This window comes from Solanum verrucosum, unplaced genomic scaffold (genome assembly GCF_900185275.1).
Source record: "Solanum verrucosum unplaced genomic scaffold, falcon-dt-bn FXZP01000252.1, whole genome shotgun sequence".
In the NCBI taxonomy this organism is placed as follows: Eukaryota; Viridiplantae; Streptophyta; class Magnoliopsida; order Solanales; family Solanaceae; genus Solanum; species Solanum verrucosum.
Window position 1 is genome coordinate 4,527,357 of NW_026019988.1, and position 26,726 is coordinate 4,554,082.

The following is a 26,726-nucleotide window of genomic DNA, read 5'->3' on the forward strand; positions in this document are numbered from 1 at the left end:
ACACTCTATAAAGTAACGTATGTGGTCCTTTTTTTGTGGAAATATATTTTTAAATTTTAACCATCTTCCCACAACCTCCTCATTTAAATAAATAAATATATATATATATATATATATATATATATATATATATGTAATAAGTGGGAATATCTACTACTTAGCACATCACAAGTGTTGGATGATATGTGCTTGATAGTGTTGTACATTCTTCTTTTATGGTTGTACCTTTAAAATTTATATTATTGGACAATTTAAAACCATTAATTACCTACTACTTTATTAGCCAAAAAGTTTAACCTCATTTGGGCCCATTTATTATTTATATGTTTTCAATTTTCAATATATGTTGTCTATCTAATTCTTTTTTTCAACCTTTTGTTTTAAACTTCTGGAAACTTAATTACCTATTTATTACTCTCTCTATACACTTTTAATTGTGATGATTTCCTTTTTAGAGTCAAACTATAAGAATTTTAACTAATATTTTACAATGTGTTTTATCATCATATTCATAGGCAAAAAATTACAATTTATAGTACTTTTTGTATAGATTTTGCATATTTAATTTTTTTTTAAAAAAAATATCGAATTAATACAATCTGATTTAACTTTGAAATTAGTTATTCAAAAAGCGCAACATGACAAATACAAGTGGACGGAGAGAGTATATTTTAGCTACAAAATATATTAGAGATACAAAATTTTAAAAAATTTAATTTTTTATTGCGTTGACTCTTTAAATCTTATCATTGTCATATGAATTTGAACAAATTATATATTATTAAAAGTTACATAAAAGATGCTATAAATCACAATAATTAGCAATTAAAAATATTTTTAAATCATATAAGAAATTTGGTTGACTAATTGGAATAGAATAAGTAACATGTACTATTTGAAAATAACGTCAAAATTTCTAGAATTCACAATAAATTAACAACTGAAAATATTTATGATTATTCACGTGAATTGAAACATGAGTAACCTATATTATTCAAAACTAAAGCAAAAATACTATAAATCACAACAATTTAATAACTTCAAATATATTTTTAAGAAAACATATAAAAAATCGACTGATCTTCAAATTCCATTTATATCACATAAATTAAAACAAAAAAAATTAATATTTATTGGGCCCGTACTAGCGGCACCAAATATATATATATATATATATATATATATATATATATATATATATATGTGTCACAAATGGAAAAGTCTCAATCCAGGAACCAACATATATTATTTACAAATGACTTAAAAAGCATTAAAAATTACAATAATTACCAATTTAAAATATTTAAAAGCTATATAATACAATACGTTGACTCTCAGAATTCTATCAGGCTCACATATATTGGGACAGAAAAAATAACACATATCATTTTAAAATTACCAAAAAAGTATTATAAATAATAATAATTAACAACTTAAAATATCTGAAAGACATTTTAAAAGGGTTAATTTTGTAATTTTATCCATACCACATAAATTAGGACAAAGTGACCAGTAATATACGTTATTTGAAAGTTACATAAAAATATTATAAATCACAATAATTAATAACTTAAAACATTTTTAAAAAAAATATGAAAATTTGGATCACTCTCCAAATTTCATTTGTGTCACATAAATTGAGACAACAAAAATAACATATATTGGGTCCATTTTAATTTATTGTCTTATTTTTTATTTATTTTTTATATTTAAAAATTGCGTAAAAATACTATAAATCATGATGATTGACAATATAAAATACGTTTTGAAAAAAATACAAAAAATTTCACTGATTCTTGAAGTGAATCTATCGTAAAAATACTATAAATCATGATAATTGACAACATAAAATATTTCAAAAATGTTGTATGTGGGTAGTCTTATTATGCCTTAAATAGCGTCAAAGAAAGTACAGATTTGTGATAAAAAAACTTATCGCTTTATCCACACAAACAATCGCTTCAAAAACTCGATTATTAACCCCAAAACATATCATTTATATAGCACGGGACACATTATCTAGTATATATATATAGGAGAAGTGAAAGAGCCACATGTCAGCGTCACAAAAATTAAAAATAATTTTACATTTTACATTAAAAAAAAGATAAAATATTAAAACTGAAGAAAAATTAAAACGGTTTTACATTTAAAAAAATAAGGAAAAAATTGAAATTAAATAAATAAATAAAAGACTTCTAATCACGTTAGTCCACAATTCACTAATTTTGAAATTTTAAATTATCAACTAAATAAATAAATAAATTTAATTTTTTATTAAAGAAAAAAGTTACTGTTTTAGAAGACAAATTTGAGTTTTTTTACCTAATTAAAATTAATTATATATAATAGGATTAATTAATAAATTATTATTTAAATTGTTACAGTTATTAAAAATTTCAGATAATGGTATGAAACTTCCAAACAGTTATTTTTTTTTACGGTTTTTACTTTTAGCGGAGGAATACAATGATTCATTTCAAAAAGTGCAGCGTATCAAAAAGTTCACTCCTTTAACAATACATGCATTGTGTTATATGCAGTTTTTCCTTTTTTGTGGAATTTGAATTGAATACAACTACTCAAAAAGGTTATTCAACTTTATACTCATATCTTTTAAATTATAATAGATTGTTTATCTAAATATAGTAAGAGATTGTAGATTTATAATTCAAATAGGTGTGCTTCAATACAGTGGCGGATCCAGAATTTAAAGGTTGTGGGTGCTCACTTCCTTTAACATGAACATGTTAGCAATCACATAGTGCAAGCGTATACTAACTCAAACTCTTTAATAAAAAAAGTAAACGTATACCTTGCTTTAATGAAAATCTCAAAACCTAATTTCCCTAACCCTTTTTTTTCATTATCTAACTTTAATCAAACATCAAATCTTATTACCTTGCTTTTGTATTTTTATTTTGAAAAGAAAAAAGCTTGAAGTTTGTTGTTGGGCTGGCTGCTTTCTCTTTGAAACAAGAAGAAGAAGAATGATTTCCTCTTTTTGTTAAAAGAAAAAATCCCATAAAAGTGGGTAGTGAAAAAGGTTTTAAAACATAGAAAAGGCTAAAAATAAAAAAAGAAAGAAAAAGTTAGTCACCCTAAACTAATTAAGAATAGGAAAAGTCAAAACAAGTACAAAATTCGGAATAAAATAAGCCCTTAATTAAAAAAAAGGAAAAGTAAAAAAAAAAGTGCAAAATTCGCTGAAATTTTTTTAAAAAAGAATGGGGCTGACGGGATTCGAACCCTCGCCCTCATGCTTCACGCGCCTTATTTTTCCAAGTGTTAACCAGCGCACCCACGACTGCTAGTGTTCTATGGGTGCTTATTTTTATTTAATAACGTATTTATCATATTTTCTATATATACATACAAAATATTTTCCCGAGTCAATGGGTGCTCGAGCACCCAAAATTGACTACGTGGGTCCGCCCCTGCTTCAATAGTTTTTCAATTCATACGCCTTCCTGCAAAATATGCAAATACAACGATGGAACGTACCATATCATAAGTATCACACATCTTATTTTTAATTGAGTTGATTCTTTTAAGATAAGAAGTTGACAAATAATTTTGTATGTTCAGTGTGTCGAGTTGCAACAACCATCAGAATTGTCAATCATATGACTAAGGCAAAAGAACTTCACTGACTGCCATTACAAATCAACATATTTTTTTTTACATTTTGATTTCATTACTTAAAATATGCAACGAAATCTCGTCCACTTCCCAAAAGAGTAGATCACATTTGAACCAGGACAATCAAACAAGCATTGTTAAGGAGAAAATCAGCTTAGATTATTATATTCCATTGTACTTGACGTGATAGTCTCATAGAGAAGTTGGGTTTAGTGTTATTTTATTTTTTTGTATATTGGCTCTTATTATCGAGGCATGTACAAAGTAGTTAGTTTCAAAGAAGTTTATTTTCAAGAAAATGTGTTTCTTGATTTTATTTTATTTTAATTTTAGCAAAACATGACCTTGCACAAACCGATGATAGTATAAGTATATATATGTCCTTTGCAATGTTTATAGTCTATTCCAAATTTGGTACATACATTTTTTTCAATGTAAGAATTCAGACATTTATTTTAGTATCATTTAAAGGATAGTTTAGACACATATTTTAAGTGCATTGATTTGTTTCAACTGAACAATGATTTTAAAATATACCAATTTGAAGAACTTAATGTTATACTCTTATCAAATTTATCTAGAAACAAATTATTAGTTTTGGTTCATTATAATTGGAGCCGCAATAATTATATTGTGATTATATTTAGATTATTATTACTTTATTTTCAAAGTATGTCTACAATAATCATTAAAGTTGAGTTATATCTTTTTATTCAATTCTTCGACACTTAAATATTACACAATCAAAATATAAAGTTTTAGTTGATCGATCTTACTGTTACTTAGCATTTTATATTCATTACCCATTTAATTCTATATAGGCAATTAATGTAGATTTGATGCACTTTGCGACTTGAAATTTTATGATAATTTTTTTGTCATATCTGATCGTTGTTCATAATTATTAAGCAACATTACATTATCGTCATTAATAAATTTAATAGTATTCAAGATGTGTGTGCTGAGAAACTTTTTTTAATCATCATCACAAATACGCAACAAAACTCATTAATGGAAAGGTCTCAATTCTCATATATTTATATACTATGTTAAATGATTTTTTTCCATAAAGACAAGTGTATAATATAAATTTGAACAAAATATATAACGTAATAACTTTCTTTAATATTACCCCCACAATACGCGGGCACGTATACTAGTTATTTTAAATATAAAGCTCAATTTTAGCAAGTTTTGTTCAATGCCATTATTCGTTCTGAGGTTAAATGGTAGATTCTTTTTTTAAAAAAAAATCGGAAATTTAAAGTTGGGGTCAGTGATTTGATTCTAAGCTTGACATGTATTCTCCATTAAAATTAATAGCAAATTTATTTCAAAATATTATAAAGGGTTATATTTGGACTGAAAGTATAATGTGAATGGTATATTTGATAAAAAAAAAATAACGAAGGGTATATTTGAACAATTTCTAACAATATAGGGATATACTTGATCCTTTTCCGTCATAGCTAGTCAGCTTATTTGTAAATTACATTATCTCATTATAGATTCTTCTTGTAAGTCTCGAATAAAATATTATCGTCAATCCCATTAAATTATTGAACAGGTCTAGAATGTAAGATTATTTGTCAACAGATTATTTTAAAAGATGAGGTTAAGACTAATTTGAGACGTTGATCGTGTTAAAGTTTTCTTTAAATATATCGAAATGATTAGGAATAATAACAATTTTTTAAAATGATTATTTGGATTTAAGAAACAATTTTCAACTATGGAACAAATCCCACGTTTGGGAAGGGAAAGATTAGTGTGTTTTTGTCACCATTTTAAAGTTCTTAGGTTAATACAAAAATAAATCCAATTTGATAGAACTCAATTTTTCATTTCTTCTATTTTGATTTTATTTAGTTTGATCTATTCGATTTTCAATTTATCCAACAATAATAAAAAAAGTCAATAGAAAATGATAGAAATGCATTATATTATCATTTGACCATCATGGTCATGAATGACAGTTTTAAAGTGAAAGAATTATTGGGGAGAAATAATAAAATAGAATACGACTCAACTTCATATTACAGAAGACATGACTTTAGATAGTAAGGTGTGGAGGACACGTCTTAGGTAGAAGGTTAGTTGGTGTCACGATCCAGACCGTACGCACCCACACAAATCCTCCAGTGGAAGAACCATTACTACAACCCAAACAAACAAATTTTATGAAAACTAAGGCATTTTAAGATATGGAAATAGATTTAAATAACAATAAAAATGGAGTCCCCATAAACTCCAAGGGCTTAAACAATTAACTAAACAAACTAATGCGGAAGATCAACCCCTAGAACCTGAAAGTCATTGTACCAAAACTCTACCAACGACAAGTCTAAGAACAAGGGGTACAACCCCGAAACTAACAACGCCTTAAACAAATAGTCTGAGTCCGAAAAGAGTGGACTTAAACAAGAAAGATCCATGGTAGCTCGAAAGAACTGGCTCACCCTTGAATCCGGTCACGCTCGATAGTCACCTAGCTGAGGTCTATCAATAGCCACTTGCTCAACAAAGAAAGAGCCAATGCAGTATCAATACACAACCACAATGTACTGATAGGATCACGCGGCTATCCCAATAAGTGAAACACATGCAAGTAACCACAACATTATAAAACAAGCATATACCGAACATATACAATATTAGTCATCATTTCAAGATCAATGTAGCATCCCACATTCTCAATAATACACATTGGTCATCAATTTAGAGCAACATACGGTCTTCCAATATCAATCATCATTAGATATGAACGTAATCATTACAAGTAGATACACAACACAATTCAACGGTCTTCTCATGGAACCCAATTCAATGGTGCTCAGATGGAACCCACACCCAACTATTAGCATACCGAAACGTGGTACCCGATCCAATGTTTATGCCGACCGATCCCATATTTATGTCGGAACGTGGCAACCAATCCCAGTTAGTGTGTCGGATAGTGACACCTGCTCATTCAACAAACCACAATCACAATCACAATGTATATTCTCACAATCATACAACAAGAGATGATTCATGGCATACAATTATTCAATTATCCTCATTTACGATTAGGGTGATCAATAATGCAACATTCGCATACATACATGCATTATAATGAAGCAATTACAAACATATATCACACCAACATAAAATCACAAACATCACCTACATCGAATCAAAGCTTGAATCCCCTAAGACACTTGAATCTTCCCTTTCCGGATTCTTTCCGCTTGTTCTAGGTCTACAATAATTAATATACGCAAGGATCAACAATCAAGGATCTAATTATCCGGATTATAACAAACCCAATAACCCTAGACGAAACCCAAGATCATAATACCCAATTTAGGGCTTTTTTCCACCATTAGTTTCAGATTAACCCTTCCCCAACAATAATTACCCACGAATTTACATTCTACAGATCAAAAAATGGATTCGGGGAGTGAAAACCTTACCTTTAGCCTCAAGAATGGTGGAAAACTATCAAGAAAACCCCTGGGGTCGTTCCTTAGCTCTCAAAGTCGAAAAGTGCAGAATAAAATGTTTTTGGGGTTTATTTACAACCTTAAGTCGCGTCGGACCCGCCACAGTGGCCCCACCCTGGCGGGATAAATCCTGCCCTATCCTAGTATGTTATATATCGTGTCTTTATTACACTATTTTATTGTAATTGTTGCTTCCTTCGGATAGACTTTGCATTGTTTCCTTGTGACTCGCTATATTTTCTTCTTTGTATCTAGAACTGTTGCATCTGAGCCGAAGATCTTTCGGAAGCAACCACTCTTCATCCACGAGGTTAAAACGAGAGTCATTATTCTAAAATATTATTATGTTATTAAAATAAGATTAAATATATAAATAAAATGGATTCAAAACCTCAAGACTTTAAGTTTGAATTTTGTTTGTTTACTTTTCAGATCTTATAATAATTAATAACCTATTGATGGTATCATTAGAAAGTCAATTCAAGGTGTCTTCTTTAATAATGATGAAACCTTCTGAAATAACATATATTTGATTATGTTAAATATTTTTTAAATTGTTAATAAATAAAATTTGATTATTCATAAAAAAGGGGATATAATAATTTAGAATAAAATGACTATATTTGGATAGTTTTTATTACTACATTTTAAAATAGCTACTGAATCGGATTGAAATTCATAAAATAAGTGTGATCAAGTAACTTTGGACAAAATAAGTGTATATATGAATATTATTCTATTTACTAATTTTTGACTTTAAATTTAGTAACAAGGAAAGAAAAAGAAAAATAATCAAATTTCCTTTTACTTTTTTTCCTATTTTAGCCGGTCTTTGATGTCCACCAAACTAACGGCTAAGATCACCTTTCCTTGAATCATGTGGTATATCTAAACAAACGTACAATATTATTTTCTATAGACCACATTGTATAGGATCACTCATTTCACTAGTATAAAACCTGTTGAGCTTTCTCTTTCTCTCATTCATCAAATTTTAGTTTTTCTTATATTGGTTGAATATAGAAAATAACTCAATTTTTTTATGCTTTGTTTGGCTTTCTCTCCATAACTAGTTTTCATGTTGTGAGTAAGATACCTATTTTCTTTGTTTTTTTTTTTCTAATTTGACTAAGTCTAAACTGAATTTCTTGTATAGTTTGTTTTCTAATTATTTCTTCTTCTTTTTTGGCTTTGCTTTTCAAGTGAGAGATTTTAGCATTGGAGATTTCAGCAAACGGAGGACTACATTTGAAATACTTCAAAATGGTAAGATCTTTCGATTTGAGTTATATCAGTATTTGTAAAAAAAAAAAAAAATTAAGTACTGTAAGACTATTCTTTTTATGTCTCTCGTGTTCTAGATCTATGGTAAAATTGATAGTCAATATCTCACGTGTTCTAGATCTATGGTAAAATTGATAGTCAATCTTTCTTGCTTTGATTGTTTCTTTTTTCAATCTCTACCACGTGCTTTAATTTTTTTTAATTTTTTTTTTCTTAGTGGTATAAGATTAATGTTTTTCATTTTGAGGAATTGTTGTGATTCATGCCGTATATAATTAATTGAGAGTCAATTGTTCGAACCAAAAGTTGTTATACTGATACTTTATTGATCTAGCCTTATTTATTCACCCAACTAGTAAGGGTGACTCAAACACATTATTAGCGAAAGTCAAAATCGAATGAAGGCCTAAATTTTTCTTAAAATAATCTATTCTTCTAGTTTTATAATATGCAAAATTGGTATTACTCTCTTATATTAGACTATTTCTATTACTTCTCTTTCAATTAATTTTATAGTTAATTCATTTAATTTTTGGAGCCTAAGGTCTTTCGAACAAACCCCGTCAATTAGAGCATTCTCTTTACCCTTTGTAGTTGGTTCAATATTAAACAGGATAACATTGTCCTTTGTATCTAGTCATTTGGGTTGAAAGGGCACCTTAAACTTTTCTCTAAAATTTCATACCTATTGTTTCACACTTGACAAACAAGCCATATTGTGATAAGTTTAACGAAAAACTTTCAAGAAATTCCCTTGTACTACAAAATTTCAAAAATTTGTCTTCAATATACTTTGGTCTATTCATACTCCAGCCATTAGAAAAAAAATAACATTTCTCTAGTTGAAATTAATTATTCTTCGGTGTGTCAGCCAATATGAACAGTTATCTCCCCCTCCCCCTCCTTTTATTCAAATTTTCCTTGTCCTCTTCATCAATAAGAATCCAAGGACTCTTTCAAGACAGTTGGGTTCTTCATCAGTTCTAATTTTCTATCTCTTTCTTAATAATGACTAAAGAAAGTGAATTATCACGTGAAATTCAGTTTTGCAAGATGATGTTGTTTTTTGCATAGAAAATACCTTTGATAATTCCTTCACATATTCTTAATTGTTAGATTTTTTTTTTACCGCAAGGACATCTCCATGTATACCAATTTCACTTGATAATTCCCTTGCAAGATAATGTTGTTTTTGCATAGAAAATACCTTTCATAATTCCTTCACTTATTTTTATTTGATAGAGAATTTTTTTTTACCGCAAGGACATCTCCATGCATACCAATTTCACGTGATAATTCCCTTTCATTAGACATTAAGAAGAAATGAAAAGGAAATTATTGATGATGAACCTAACTTGGAAGAGTTGGTCAAACCCCTAATTGACGATATATGATGATCAAGAAAAATTAATAAATGGGGAAAGAAGAACAACATTATATCCCCAAAATCCAAAAATTCTCCCCTTTCTATAAAATTAAATAAAACAATTATTTTTTCTGTGAAAATGAGCTCTTTGAAGATGAAATTCTTGGAGATCTACAAATACTGAAAACTGAGATTCTTAATGATTTAGATTTTGAGTTTACTGATGATAGTCGTGAAGGATTGAACGGGTAAGTTATAGAACTTACCCTTTCACCCCATTTACAACCATGATCATCAGAGCTTGAAATCCAAATCCTTTAGGATTTCACCTTTCAGTTTTTTGTGAATCTCTAAGAACTTGTACATAAGATTGCTCTTTTTTTTTCATAGAGAAAATTGTTGTTTTTGTTAATTTCATAGAAAGAGGAGAATTTTTATATTTTGGGGATGCAAAACTTTTCTTCCTTTTCGTATATAGGAAACAAACAACGGTACAAATTTAGTTTAAAAGTGACCAATATCACTTGTAATTTCTAAGAAGCAACCCCTTTAATAATGATGAAACCTAATGAAATATCAACATACATTTGATTATGTTAAATTATCAATAAATAAAAATTTGAATTCTCATAAATAAGGGGATATAGTAATTTAGAATAAAATGACCATATATGGATAGTTTTTTATTACTACATCTTCAAACTATTAGTGAATTGAATTTAAATTCTTAAAATAAGTGTGATCAAGTAACTTTGGACAAAATAAGTATATATAAGTATATTTTTCTATTTACAAATCTTTGACTTTAAATTTAGTAATAAAGGAAACAAAAAGAAAAATAATCAAATTTCTTTTTACTTTTTTCCCTATTTTAGCCGGTCTTTGATGTCCACCAAATTAACAGCTAAGATCATCTTTCCTTGAATCATGTGGCATATCTTGACAAGCGTACAATATTATTTTCTATAGACCACATTTTATAAGATCACTCATCCCACTAGTATAAAACCTGTTGAGCTTTCTCTTTCTCTCATTCATCAAATTTATTTTTTCTTATATTGGTTGAATCTAGAAAGTAATTCAATTTTTTTATGCTTTTTTGGCTCTCTTCATAACTAGTTTTCATGTTGTAAGTAAGATACGTTTTTTCTTTATTTATTTTTTCTGATTTGATTAAGTCTAAACTGAATTTATTGTATAGTTTGTTTTCTAATTATTTCTTTTTCTTTTTCAGCTTTGCTTTTCAAGTGAGAGATTTTGGCATTAGAGATTTTAGCAAACGGAGGACTACATTTGAAATACTTCAAAATGGTAAGATTTTTTTATTTGAGTTATATCAATATTTGTAAAAAAAAAAATAATTAAATATTGTAGGACTATTCTTTTTATGTCTCTCGTGTTCTAGACCTATGGTAAAATTGATAGTCAATATCTTTAGTGTTCTAGATCTATGATAAAATTGACGGTCAATCTTTCTTGCTTTGATTGTTTCTTTTTTCAATCTCTACCACGTGCTTTTATTTTTTAAATTTATTTTCGTTTTTCTTAGTGGTATAAGATTAATGTTTTTCATTTTGAGGAATTGTTGTGATTCATGCCATATATAATTAATTGAGAGTCAATTGTTCGAACCAAAAGTTGTTATACTGATACTTTATTGATCTCGTCTTATTTATTCATCAAATTAGTAAGGATGACTCAAACACATTATTAGCGAAAGTCAAAAGCGAATGAAGGGCTAATTTTTTCTTAAAATAATCTATTGTTATAGTTTTATAATATGAAAAATTGTTATTACTTTCTTATTTTAGACTATTTCTACTACTTCTTTTTCTATTAATTCTATAGTCAATTCATTTAATTTTCTTGAGATATATAACTGCATATATGTCATTCTAGTTTTAGTAATTCTTTCCTCTTATATGAAAATTTTATTTTTTTTCCACAAAGTACTCAAATTTTCATTTTAAAACATTTCTATAAACTATTATTGCTAAAAAAAAATAGGGTCCCTCAATTTTGGAGCCTAAGGTCTTACGAACAAACCCCGTCAATTAGAGCATTCTCTTTACCCTTTGTAGCTGGTTCAATATTAAACAGGATAACTTTGTCATTTGTATCTAGTCGTTTGGGTTAAAAGAGCACCCTAAACTTTTTCTTCTAAAATTTCATACCAATTGTTTGAAATGACAAGCAGGGCATATTGTGATAAGTTTAACGAAAAACTTTCAAGAAATTCCCTTGTACTACAAAATTGCTCAAATTTGTGTTCATTATACTTTGGTCTATTCATACTCCAGCCATTAGAAAAAAAAAATTAACATTTCTCTAGTTGAAATTAATTATTCTTCGGTGTGTCAAGCAATATGAACAATTATCTCCCACCCCCCACCCCCTTTTTATTCAAATTTTCCTTGTCCTCTTTATCAATAGGAATTCAACAACTCTTCCAAAACAGTTGGGCTCTTCATCAGTTCTCACTTTCTATTTCACTCTATTAATGACTAAAGAAAGTGAAATATCACGTGAAATTCAGTTTTGCAAGATGATGCTATTTTTTCAAAGAAAATACCTTTGGTAATTCCTTCATATATTCTTAATTGATAGAGAATTGTTTTTTATCGCAAGGACATATATGTATACCAATTTCACGTGATAATATCCTTGCAAGATAATGTTGTTTTTGCATAGAAAATAAATTTGATAATTCCTTCACTTATTCTTAATTGACAGAGAAAGTTTTTTTTTACTGCAAGGACATCTCCATGCATACCAATTTCACGTGATAATTCCCTTTCATTAAACATTAAGAAGAAATGAAAAGGAAATTATTGATGATGAACCTAACTTGGAAGAGTTGGTCAAACCCCTAATTGACGATGATGATCAAGAAAAATTAATAAATGGGGAAAGAAGAACAACATTGTATCCCCAAAATCCAAAAACTTCCCCCTTTCTATAAAATTAAATAAAACAATAATTTTTTTCAGTGAAAAATGAGCTCTTTGAAGCCGAAATTCTTTGAGATATACAAATACTGAAAATTGAGATTCTTAATGATCTAGATTTTGAGTTTACTGATGATAGTCGTGAAGGATTGAACAGGTAAGTTATTGAACTTACCCTTTCACCCCATTACAACCATGATCATTAGAACTTGAAATCTAAATCCTTCAGAATCTCATCTTTCAATTTTTTGTGAATCTCCAAGAACTTGGACTTAAGATTACTCATTTTTTCATAGAGAAATTAGTTGTTTTTGTTAATTTCATAGAAAGAGGAAAATTTTTAGATTTTGGGGATACAATACTTTTCTTCCTTTTCGTATATAGGAAACAAACAACGGTTTATATTTAGTATAAAAGTGACCAATATCACTTATAATTTATGAGAAGCTGTAACACCCCGACTTTTCAAAACGTCTAAATTAACTCGTATATTCGTGGAAAGACAAGGAGGGTGAGTAATAAATTAAGAATGATGTAGTATGTCCTATTTTAAGTGTTCAGGTGTTGCATTTCAAGTTAGGTAAGTGACAAAATAAAAGTTGGCGGAAGTTATCGTAATTTCCTTCTTAAAGATTTCTCTGAAATTTGGGTCAAATGTCTTGGAGGTTTTCTCCCAATCTATAAAGAGTTATGGGGCCCACAAACTATTGAATCGAAGGTCTACGAGTCTAGTTTCCAACGCATCAAACCGTTCATTCATACGACTTCAGAATAGAGAGATATTCGCATTTTCGTGGGACTGCACAAGCAGGCGCGTGAGGTGGGGCCCTAGGTCGGTGGAAAGTGTATATATCTTCTTCTTCGCGTTTTTTCTTCATTTTTAAGCTAATTATACAGAGAAAACATAGAAACCCATTTTTAGGATCAAGTAAAATATTGATTTTCTCGACGTAAGTTCTTGACGAAAGTTGTTCTACGCGTTGGGCTCATCATCGTGGTATAATTTGTTTTATCGATTGCGTAGCATATCACATTTTAATGTTGGGACAGCAGGGGTTTGAATATATTTAAAGGTTTTGAGGTGAATTACGAAGCTAAGATCGAGTATCGAGGGAGTTACGAGTTAAAGTCTTTAGGCGACGTGAATTTAGCGAAAAAGGTATGTTAAGGCTATTCTCTTCCTATGGCATGTTCCTTAAAGCTTAGGAGCAATGTAATTGAGATGTTATCGTTGTTATACTTGTAGCCATCATTGTTGATTGTTGGTTGCTCTAGTGCGTATAATCCTCTCTTATCGGGATTCTTATTCAGTAGTAACATTCGTATGTTGGACACGACTTAGAGGCTAATTGTATAAGTTGCCTATAACTAAATTGCTCACTTTTAGCTGTTGGATTGTTATTGTTGCCTTTGGGCTATTGTTGTTAACTGCAGGAATGTGATCTATGCCTAGCAGGGTTATGTTCTGCCTACAGGGCTGTATGGATGCCTAAAAGGGCTATGAGTTGCCTACGGGGCTATATTGATGCCTAGAAGGGCTATGAGTTGCCTACGGGGCTATATTGATGCCTAGAAGGGTTATGAGTTGCCTACGGGGCTATATTGATGCCTAGAAGGGTTATGAGTTGCCTACAGGGATATATATTGAAGCCTAAGAAGGTTATGTACTCCCTACATGGCCATGTTGTTGCCTAAGAGGGCTATGAGATGTCTATAAGCTATGTTGATGCCTAAGAAGGCTATGTGACTGCCTGCGGGGCTAGGAGACTACCGATAGGGGTATACAGGCTGATTGGCACCTTTCGGGCTTATGGGGGCCTGAGTAGGTGGTCTTGTGTGCTGTTTGTACCTACCGAGCTTATGGGGGCTTGGTTAGGTTGTTGTTTTATTATTTTTGATAAATTTAGATTTAGAAGCAGGTCAGTATAATTATCTTATCCTTAATTTATTTATCAGATTATTCCAGTATATCAGGATACCTCATCATAGTCTATTGCCTTTCATACTCTGTACATTATTTTGTACTGACGCCCCATTGCCTTGGGGCGCTGCATTCATGCATGCAGGTCCTGACAGACGACCGAGTAGACCTCCTTATCAGCAGGATTGACTTTTATCCGGTTGGTCAGCCCCTTTCCTCCGGAGCTGCCAGAGTTGGGAGGTTTGTTAACTTTTGTTGTATATATTCTCATGGGTAGGCTGGGGCCCTGTCCCACCAATCTTTACTACTCTTAGAGGCTTGCAGACTAGTGTGTGGGGTTTATAGCTACGTTATGGCCATGCTGGCCTATGTTGTTGGTTTGCTGAAGCTTGTGAGCTGTTTGATGTATTGTACTGATATTTACCTATTTTTAGTTTTGGTATAGATATCATGGTGGCATCGACGGCCCAATCAGGACTTCTGTGCTAGTTGGATATTTCTTTATATGAACTCTTGGGAGTAGCTGGTTCTTTTGTAGATCTGTTGACAGGGGCCTTGCCGGCCGAGGGCTTAGTTTTAAGCCGAGATATACTTGTTTGTTTTCTTAATTGCATGTGACTGCCATGCGCTAATAGCAAATGGTTCAGCAGGGTCGGCTCGGGCCTGAGTTTTGGCTTTAGGAGTCAGTTGCGCCCTTTGAGTTTGGGGCGTGACAGAAGCAACCCCTTTAATAATGATGAAACCTTCAGAAATATCAACATATACTTGATTATGTTAAATTATCAATAAATAAAATTTGAATTCTCATAAATAAGGGGATATAGTAATTTAGAATAAAATGACCATATATGGATAGTTTTTTATTACTACTTCTTCAAACTATTAGTGAATTGAATTTAAATTCTTAAAATAAGTGTGATCAAGTAACTTTGGACAAAATAAGTATATATATGAATATTTTTCTATTTACTGATCTTTGACTTTAAATTTAGTAACAAAGGAAATAAAAAGAAAAATAATCTAATTTCTTTTTTCTTTTTTTCCTATTTTAGCCAGTCTTTGATGTCCATCAAACTAACGGCTAAGATCACCTTTCCTTGAATCATGTGACATCTCTAGACAAGCGTACAATATTATTTTCTATAGACCACATTGTATAGGATCACTCATTCCACTAGTATAAAACCTATTGAGCTTTCTCTTTCTCTCATTTAACAAATTTATTTTTTCCTATATTTGTTGAATCTAGAAAGTAACTCAATTTTTTGTGCTTTTTTGGCTTCTCTCCATAGCTAGTTTTCATGTTGTGAGCACCTTAAACTTTTTCTTCTAAAATGTGATACCAATTGTTTCACACTTGACAAACAAGGCATATTGTGATAAGTTTAACGAAAAACTTTCAAGAAATTTCCTTGTACTACAAAATTGCTCTAATTTATCTTCATTATACTTTGGTCTATTCATACTTCAGATATTAAAAAAATTAATATTTCTCTAGTTGAAATTAATTATTCTTCGGTGTGTCAACCAATATGAACAATTATCTCCCCCCCCCCCCCCTCCCCCTTTTTATTCAATTTTCCTTGTCCTCTTCATTAATAGGAATCCAACAACTCTTCCTAGACAGTTGGGCTCTTTATCGATTTTCGTTTTCTATCTCTTTCTTATTAATGACTAAAGAAAGTGAATTATCACGTGAAATTCAGTTTGCAAGATGATGTTAGTTTTGCATAGAAAATACCTTTGATAATTCCTTCACATATTCTTAATTGATAGATATATTTTTTTTACCGCAAGGACATCTCCATGTATACCAATTTCACGTGATTTCCTTTCATTAGACATTACGAAGAAATGAAAAGGAAATTATGATGATGAACCTAACTTGGAAGAGTTGGTCAAAATCCTAATTGACGATGATGATAAAGAAAAATTAATATATGGGAAAAGAAGAACAACATTGTATCCTCGAAATCCAATAAATTTCCCCTTTCTATAATATCAACAAAAACAATAATTTTTTTCCAGCGAAAAATGAGCTCTTTGAAGTTGAAGTTCTTGGAGATTGCAAATAGAAAACTGAGCTTCTTAATGATCTAGATTTCGAATTTACAAATGATGATCGTGAAGGATCAAATGGGTAAGTTATAGAACTTACCCTTTAACCCCATTCACAACCGTGATCATCAGAACTTGAAATCCAGATCCTTCAAAAGCTCAGATTTCAGCTTTTTGTGAACCTCCAAGAACTCTGACTTAAAATTGCTCATTTTTCTATAGAGAAAATTGTTGTTTTTGTTAATTTCATAGAAAGAGGAGAATTTTTGAATTTTGGGGATGCAATACTTTTCTTCCTTTTCATATATAGGAAACAAACAACGGTACAAAAAGATGAAACCTTCTAAATCTCAACATATATTTGATTATGTTAAATATTTTTTAAATTGTCAATAAATAAAATTTGAATTCTCATAAATAAGGGGATATAGTAATTTAGAATAAAATGAACATATATGGATATTTTTTATTACTACATCTTTAAATTGTTTCTGAATTGAATTTAAATTCTCAAAATAAGTGTGATCAAGTAACTTTGGACAAAATAAGTATATATATATATTTACTAATCATTGACTTTAAATTTAGTAACAAAGGAATGAAAAGAAGAATAATCAAATTTCTTTTTACCCTTTTTTCTATTTTAGCCGACCTTTAGTGTCCACTAAACTAACGGCTAAGATCATCTTTCCTTGGGTCATGTGGTATATCTAGACAAGCGTACAATATTATTTTCTATAGACCACATTGTATAGGATCATTCATCCCACTAGTATAAAACATGTTGAGCTTTCTCTTTCTCTCACTCATCAAATTTTAGTTTTTCTTATATTGGTTGAATCTAGAAAGTAACTTCATTTCGTAATGCTCTGTTTGGCTTCCTCTCTTATAACTAGTTTTCATGTTGTGAGTAACATACCTTATTTCTTGGTTTTTTTTTCTCATTTGATTAAGTCTAAACTGAATTTCTTGTCTAGTTTGTTTTCTAATTATTTCTTCTCTTTTTTGGCTTTGCTTTTCAAGTGAGAGATTTTAGCATTAGAGATCTTAGCAAACGGAGGACTACATTTGAAATACTTCAAAATGGTAAGATTTTTTTATTTGAATTATATCAATATTTGTAAGAAAATAAATATTGTAAGACTATTTTTTTTAAGTCTCTTGTGTTCTAGATCTATGGTAAAATTGACAGTCAATCTTTCCTGCTATTTTGTTTTCTTTTTTCTTAGTGGTATAGTATTAATGTTGTTCATTTTGAGGAATTGTTGTGATTCATGTCATATATAATTAATTGATAGTCAATACTTCGGACCAAAATATGCTATATTGATACTTTATTGATCTCGTCTTATTTATTAACCCAAATAGTAAGGATGACTCAAACACATTATTAGAAAAAGTCAAAATCGAATGATGACCTAATTATTTCTTAAAACAATCTTTTCTTCTAGCTCTATAAGATGCAAAATTGCAATTAACTTTTTTTTATATTAGAATTTTTCTAATACTTCTTTTTCAATTAATTTTATAGTCAATTTAATTTTCTTACGATATATTACTACAGATATGTCATACTTGTTTTAGTAATTCTTTCCTCTTATATGAAAATTTTATTTTTTACACGAATGGTACTCAATTTTTCATTTTACAATATTTCTATAACCTATTATTGCAAAAAAAAATGGGGTCCCTCAATTTTTGGAGCCTAAGGTTTTTCGAACAATCCCCGTCAATTAGAGCATTCTCTTTACCCTTTGTAGGTGGTTCAATATTAAACAGGATAACTTTGTCATTTGTATCTTCGATGTGTCGATCAATATCTCCCCCCCCCCCCCCCCCCCTTTTATTCAAATTTTCCTTGTCCTCTTCATCGGTAGGAATCCAACAACTCTTCCAAGACAGTTGGGCTCTTTATCAGTTCTCGGTTTCTATCTCTTTCTTCTTAATGACTAAAGAAAGTGAATTATCACGTGAAATCCAGTTTGCAAGATGATGTTGTTTTTCATAGAAAATACCTTCAATAATCCTTCACTTATTCTTAATTGACAGAGGAATTTTTTTTACCGCAACGACATCTCCATGCATAACAATTTCACATGATAATTCCCTTTCATTAGACACTAAGAAGAAATGAAAAGGAATTATTGATGATGAACCTAACTTGGAAGAGTTGGTCGAAACCCTAATTGACGATGATGATAAAGAAAAACTAATAAATGGGGAAAGAAGAAGAACATTGCATCCCAAAATCCAAAAATTATCCCCTTTCTATAAAATAACAAAAATAACAAAAAAAAATCTGTGAAAAATGATCTATCTAAATGACGTATCTGAAGCCAAATTCTTAGAGATTAGAAATACTGAAAATTGAGCTTCTTAATGATCTAAATTTCGAGTTTAGTGATGATGGTCGTGAATGGATCGAACAGGTAAGTTCTATAGAACTTGAAGTCCAGATCCTTCAGAAGCTCAAATTTCAGTACTTTGTAAACCTTCAAGAACTTGGACTTAAGATTGCTCATTTTTTTCATAGAAAAAATTGTTGTTTTTGTTAATTTTTTGAGAAAGAGGAGAATTTTTGGATTATGGGGATGCCATACTTTTCTTCCTTTTCATATATAGGAAACAAATAACAATACATATAAGTTGAAAAGTGAGGAAGATCACTTGTAATTTATGAGAAGCAGCCCCCTTTTTTATTGCAAGTACATAATTTAGTATTGTTGGTGAATCAAATCAATAAGTGAATTATGTATCACTGCCATAGTACTTCATTATGGAGAAATAGATTATTTTAAAGTTAGTCATCAATCAACTAATTGTGGAAATATAATAAAGAAGTACAATAAATTCTATGTAGAGCTTACCTACTTAACATCACTCACTTTGTTACTCGCTAGTCATATTACATTTTGTGATTTGCTTAGGATGTTACATTATGTTGATGTTTTTACTATTTCTTTTACTTAATGATAGGTAATGATTTCGTTATTGTTTGTGATGTTTGCTTTGCATTTGTATGTTATTTTTAATATTGCATTGGTATGAGCTACTCCAACCTTGGAGGTAGGGATAATGTCTATATACACTCTAACTCTCCCAAAACCCCACCTTTCATTGCTCCACTAATTCTAACCAACTTTTAAGCCAGAGAGAGTGGTGAATGGTGATAATGACTAACCAACTTTCCATTGTTTCACTAATTCTGCCTTGCTCAATCTTCAACATTCACACATTATATGTTGTATCACCCATTGGAATAGCTCTATGTGAAGTGAATCTGAATTAATAGGTGTAAAGAAAAAATTTGTGCATTTGATTCATACTTGGGGGTCGTTTGGTAGGGGGAGTATTAGAAGAAATAATCCATATAATATTTATGGTATTATTTAATACTATGTTTTGTAGGAATTTTAATGAAATAAACTTGAAACAAGTTCTCAAAACAATCTATTCAAGCACTTGAAAGCAACATATATTTCTAGTTGTGATTATTACTTTTCACCAAAAGTACTTGTTTGCTTAAAAATTCCATTGGTGCTTAGATTCTAGGAATGCCAAAAATATGCAAAATGCACATACAAATGTTAGTGAGGGACATCATTAGCCTGAATTTAGACAGGTAAAATGAGTTAACAGTGGGTTGGACAGATTATATTTTCACGAGTTAATTTTATCATATCTAATGTAACCGAGGTAACAACAGACTTACGAGAATGTCATTTATGGACATCAATGTAACTGAGTAGCAAGCACAGATGATTTGTGAGATGACATAAACATTTTTTGGTAAAATTAGTGGCTCAAGTGTACTAATTTACCTCATTCTAACATTGTTATACAACATTATGCATCTTCACATACCAAAACTTAAGTACTCCAAAAGACCAAATTTGTAACACATTTATACAGGCAGAAAATGATGCTGAAATCATCTCTATGGCCTCCATGTAAGAAAAATATACAGCAGAAAAGTGGAGGGGGATTTTGGCACGAAAAAAATGAACAGCACTCGACTCGACTACAACACACTACACACGCAACACAACCCGAAAGGAAGAAAGAATACAGAAGAAAATGAAGAATCTCGGCCTGATCAAAGCTATGGCTACTCATTCCACTCTATAATTAACAAATCAATATACCATCAGGAGACGGAGCATAATCCTGATCTACACAACCGGCCAGCCTCCAAAAGAATATGGTTCTAGTCCTGACATCCTATCATCCTCGATATCAATTTGAACAACGCATCAGTCTAATTACATACGAAGTTTCACTGCCCAAACGTGATAATCAACTGCAAACAAAGTGTTAGAAATCCTCATCATTCTGTCTTTGCTTGATCTTTCCAGTTTGAAGCTGGCATTTTACACAAAGGATTTGGACATTTGAATCTGCTACCATTCCCAGCTTCATTGACAATGAGAAGTATCTTCAGTTGCATTGCTTCTGTTTTTAAACAAGTCTATGCTGACGCAATCCCTTCCCAAAGTGAGGCTGCATCAGGCGGACATACAAACCATTTTTTGACATCAGTGTATCATGGGTACCTTCCTCAACAATCCTCCCTCCATTAAGTACAACTATGTTGTCAACATGCCTCATCATGGCAGCTCGGTGGGCAATTAAAATAGTTGTCTTGTTCCCCATGATTAGAGTATCAAGAGCCTCTTGTATCACTCGGCTCGACTCAGATTCAATGGAGGAGCTTGCTTCGTCCAACAACAGAATAGGTGCATTCTTCAGAACAACACGAGCTATTGCAATTCTTTGCTTCTGCCCAGGAGTCAGATCTACCCCCCTCATCCCAACATGTGTGTCATAACCATGAGGCAAACTGCTGATGAAATGATGAGCATTTGCTATTCTAGCGGCTTCTTTCATCTCAGCTTCACTAGCATTGTGCCTTGCATAGATTATGTTTTCCCTAATGGTGGTTGAAAAGATAATTGGTTCCTGCTGAACAAGTCCTAAATGGTTCCTCAACCATCGTAAATTGTATGACTTTAAATCACGGCCATCAAGTAAAACCTGACCAGCAACAGGATCATAAAACCTCTCTATTAAAGATATAATTGTGCTCTTTCCTGAGCCAGAAACACCTACCACAGCTACAGTTTGCCCTCCGTTGACTTTTAAAGTGAAATTGCTCAGTACCAGGACTTCTGGTCGAGATGGATATGAGAAATCAATGTTTTTCAACTCAATACTTCCATAGACATTTGGCGGTTTTAAGGCCGAGTTGTCATCTGGATCAATCTTTGGTGCTCGGTCAATTATTTCGAATACTGAGGTCAGAGATTTTCTTCTTTTGAGAATATATGGAGCCAACCCAAAAGGCTCAACAAGTGCAAAAGATGCAAATGAGAACACCATGAACGCCTTGAGCGCTGTAGTTAGATTCACGTGCTCATTCTTTACAGTGAGTGCAGTATACCAAAGGAGAAGAGCATTGCAACCAAAAAGAAGAAACTGTGAAAAGCCAAAAGCAAAACCAATTGCCACACCATGGAGGAAGCTTTTCGTAAATATCTTCTGCAGTTGCGACCTGTAGAGCTCCATTACCTTATCACCAGCACAGAATGCTACAACTGTATAGATATTTCTAACAGCATCCTCAAGGACCAACGATGCCTTCCTGTGCATCTCCTGAATACCCTTTGACAAACCAGCAAGCCACAATTTCTGCAAATTAAGTTCAGATCCAAGTGAGTGCCTGGTAGAAAGGACTACGAATATTGAGAAGTTCTTAAACTTGAGCGAAGAGATGGTAATTTGAAAAACTGATTGCCATAAACTACACTAACTTTTTAACAAGCCTTTTTGCAGGACCGGAACTCTACAAAACCAATTTTATTGTTTTATGGGAATAGGAGAGAAGAAGACAAAAAGACAATCTGGTTTCTTCAAGGAAAGTCAGCTCAGAATGTTTTAAGATAAGCTTGCTATAAAAATATGAAATACACTTTTCTGCTGTGCATGAATAAGTGACTAAGTTGTGACATTCTACAAATAAAACAAACCTGCGCAACAGCAGACACGGTAAGAACAGGAAGAGTGGCTAATGCCACGAGTGCCAACCGCCACTGAAGTAGCATCCCAATAAGAATAGCCACAATAACAGCTGAAGTATCTTGTATGAATATGGACAGGCGATTGCTGAAAGCAGCACGCACAAATGTAGCATCATTTGCCAAGCGCATTGATAGATTATCAGCACTATTCTCCTCCTCGTCAAACCACCCGACTTCATTGCGAAGCATTGCTGTTGAAGAACGACAACATCAGAAAAAAGCATCAGTATTCATGAGACAACTAATTATGATCATTATAAGTGCATATATTTACACTAGTACAAATGTAAAACAAAACAAACTATGAAAGGAACAGTTACTAATTGAAATTAGTCATTACCAGAAAACATCATCCTCCGAACTCGCTCAGTCATTTTCTCTCCCATTATACCAAAATAGAAGTGCTGCAGAAAATTGGCAAATACAGTCACTCCACCCATACAGGCAATGATGAGGCACCACCTGTCAACTTCTCGCCGTAAGTGATGCTTATCATCTGTTGTGTAATATGCTGTTACAATCAATGCAATGACATAGGCCAATAGGGGATTAAAGGAACCAAATATTGCAGCACCCGTGCTACCTAGTAGAGCATAAAGCCACTCTGCAAGGCTAAGCTCAACAAGTCTCCAGAAGGATGGTGGTTCTCGATTCTCTGTATCCTTTGTTTCTTCGGATGTATTAGGAAAGTCATCAAACTCACTGTTAGGACGACTAAAAGTTTGTGAGTGAGAACGCTCATTTTTGGGATCAGATGTCAAGAGTGGTGAGACAGGTGATTCGGGATCGGAATTGTTGGACAACTTCCGATTTGCAGATTGAACGTCAATCTTAGGAAGCTCTGGCAGTCTCATCTCAAAGCTATCCTGCCTTCTTATTGATGGTTCTTTATCAGCTGAATCCAAGGGCATACCATTCTCAACCATTTGCTCCGGTGGCGGGCTACGGTTGTGGGGAGATTCTTGAGAACTAAATGTAACATCTGCTGGCCAAAATGCATGGGCACCAGAAACCCTTTGAAGAGATGGAGATTTCATCATCTTTGGAGAAGAAGGTTCTTGGAAGCTATGACTAGCTGAAGAATCTTTTTCAACTTGAAACACCGCAGTCCCCTTGTGGTTTCTCATTGGCATCCTGAATGATGTGAGCGAAAGCATGTAACTAAGTATCAGTAATTAATCTAAAACCAGAAAACAAACTACAAGGATAATTTTTGGGAAAAACGGGGACTCATTTATCACCAAGTAACCTTGTAATGCAAAGCTATAGCAAACACTTGTAACACAATAATCATCCAAGTGCTCAGTCGAGTCATGTACCGCACCTGCGAGGGAGTTTTGCTGCTTCTTCACATTTAAGAAGCTCGGCATAGAGGCCATCCAGTGCTATCAGTTCATCATGTGTTCCCATTTCAACTAATTGGCCTTCCTCCATCACGGCAATGTAATCAGCATTTCGGATAAGACTAAGTCTCCTTGCTATTATTATAGTTGATCTTCCCAACATGAGGAGATCCAGCGCTCCCTGAACAGATCTCTCAGCTTCAAAATCAAGTCCACCAGTAACTTCATCAAGAAGAAGGATAGAAGGACTTGAAAGAACAGCCCTAGCAACAGAAAGTTTAATTTTTTGCTCTTCGGTCAAAGTTAGACCAGTCCTACCCACCTACAAGAAATATTAAGTAGGAAAAGTTAAGCATCAGAAAAGGCAAAACAGTTGAACATATGAAAGAACTGTGACAACTGCAAGATACCTGAGTCTCATATCCTCCCTCCAGTGAGCTAATAAACGTATGGGCATGTGCTATTTTCGCAGCTTCTTCAATTTGATCTGAAGAAGCATCTCGTCCATAAGCAATGTTATCTCTGATGCTCAGACTTAGCAAGGCAGGTTCCTGGGTGACTAAGCCAATTCGGCTTCTCAGCCATTCCAGCTTCAGGTTTTTAATGTTTTCCCCATCTAACAGGACTTCCCCTGCAAGTAATATATCAGTAGAATATCATATTGTTAGCGTGCTTGAAGGAATATGCAACCCACGGAAGAGAACTTAAATGGTAATATTACCTAATGTAGGATCGTAAAACCGCTCCATAAGTGGTATAATACTACTTTTGCCGGAACCATTTCTGCCAACAAGGGCTACAGCCTTTTTAGCAGGTACAGTGAGATAAAATCCACTCAAGATAGGAATTTCAGGGCGAGAGAGGTAGCTGAAATATACATTTCGGAACTCAATGTTTCCTTGCACAGAAGGAAGGGTGGTTCCTTCATTATTAGCAACGGAGGACGAACGACTGATCATCTCAAATAGCCTATAAGCTGCAATTCTCCCTTGTTCAAAAGAGTAAAAGTTTGTTGCTGCTTGATTCAGCCCACTGTATCAATAAAGGAATTGGTGGATTGCATTACTTTAGTACGACATATGAGGGAGGAGGGTAAGATGTGTGAAAGAGATACTCACAGGCCACTTAGAATTACAGCAAAAAGAGCTGTAACAACTTCACCGCCATGAGCTTTTCCATGTGTGACCAGGAATCTTCCAACCCATAGTTGCAAGGCACAGGAACAAATTGCAAGCCCGTATGTGAAGCCAAGTCCAAGTCCTTGCACAAGACTTATTAATATACCGTACCTCAGTGTAGCTTGTAGCGAGGTAGCATATGAATACTTGGCCAAAGTTTCATTTGTGAATGCATACAATGTCCTAATATAAGAAACTGCCTGCATCATATGAAAGGGAAGTTGAAGGAAACTCTCCATAGGCATTTAAATTCAGATCCAAATATCTGTAACTCTAGCTGATTCATACAGAGACCAATACATCATTCCTTGAACATCGTGAAATATGTTATGTTTACCATGTAGAAGTACATTATCTGGTAGCTGACAACTCAATTCGTCTATATATTCAGCTTCATCTATGAAGGCATAGCATGGTTGAAGAGTAAATTTTTATCAATGACAGAATCATGGCTTTGCTGTTTTATGAAGATGATGGACATTGGGAGATAACAGAAAGCAACTTAATTGAAAACCATTTTTAGTTACTTCCCACAGGAAGACTCTCTACTGGTGTGTGTGCCTACTGCTAATAAACTTCTTGACTATTCTTCTTGTACATGAATATATTCAATTCATGTATTATGGAATTACTTTGTGCACCGAGCTGCCCCCTTTTTTATGTTTACGAAATTAATGCAAGTATGTGTGTAGGATATTGTACATGTACTTGGGAAGGGGAAATTCTAGTATAAAGTTTTGAAACATGTATTAGACTTGGTAAATATTAGAAGATATCCTATAAGTACCTAGATACCTCGGGGCGGATCATAGACGGATTTCTCGGTTATCAAAAAAAAAAATAGTACCTAGATACCTTGTATTTTTTCTTATAAAGGTTAAAAAAATATACTAGACGAGCTGAGAGAAGTAAGGAAAACTACTTTCCTCCCACTTGTTTTCTAGAGAAAGTCAGTGACTTGAATGTGCTCCTCAAATTTCTCAACATTTGGCATCAGAGCCAATTCTCTTGAGAGATAAGTGGGAATATAAAAATAAAAAATAAAAACTGAAAACTGAAACCTCAAATTGAAATGAATGTGGATCAAATTAGCTATATTATAGGTATGAGGATGCTGAGCTAGAGAAGCACCAGACTAATAGAACTACAAGATTTCAAAAGTTTTAACTTTGAAGGATTATTTTGACGAGAAGGGGGACAAGAGGGTCAACCATGACAAAGTAGATGCTTATGGAGTAGCTATACGATAACGGATCTTCAGTAGAAGTATCAGATGATGTCAATGCCATGGCCCATGAGAATGATTGATAAGAAAATCCCCACTTGCATCTAGCAAGAATTGATGACGAGATATTTTAGAAGGTTTCTTTCTGTGTAGTTCAAGAACAGATAAGGATGATGATGAAGAGAATATATTGGAGATG

The 26,726-nt window shown here is 32.3% G+C and overlaps 2 protein-coding genes across 2 annotated transcripts in view; one reads left to right on the plus strand and one right to left on the minus strand.

The window, feature by feature from the left end:
• The window catches only part of LOC125818561 (histone H4), a 400,968-nt gene that overhangs the window by 93,922 nt on the left and 280,320 nt on the right, over positions 1–26,726 (plus strand). The window lies entirely within an intron of this gene.
• LOC125818536 (ABC transporter B family member 6-like) overlaps positions 20,580–26,726 on the minus strand; it is a 12,023-nt gene continuing 5,876 nt past the window's right edge. Inside the window, 7 exon segments of the mRNA XM_049498021.1 lie at positions 20,580–22,392; positions 22,731–22,972; positions 23,122–23,915; positions 24,106–24,446; positions 24,535–24,755; positions 24,846–25,156; positions 25,243–25,502. Of these exon segments, the coding sequence (XP_049353978.1) occupies positions 21,163–22,392; positions 22,731–22,972; positions 23,122–23,915; positions 24,106–24,446; positions 24,535–24,755; positions 24,846–25,156; positions 25,243–25,502 (3,399 nt within the window). The 3' untranslated portion in view covers positions 20,580–21,162.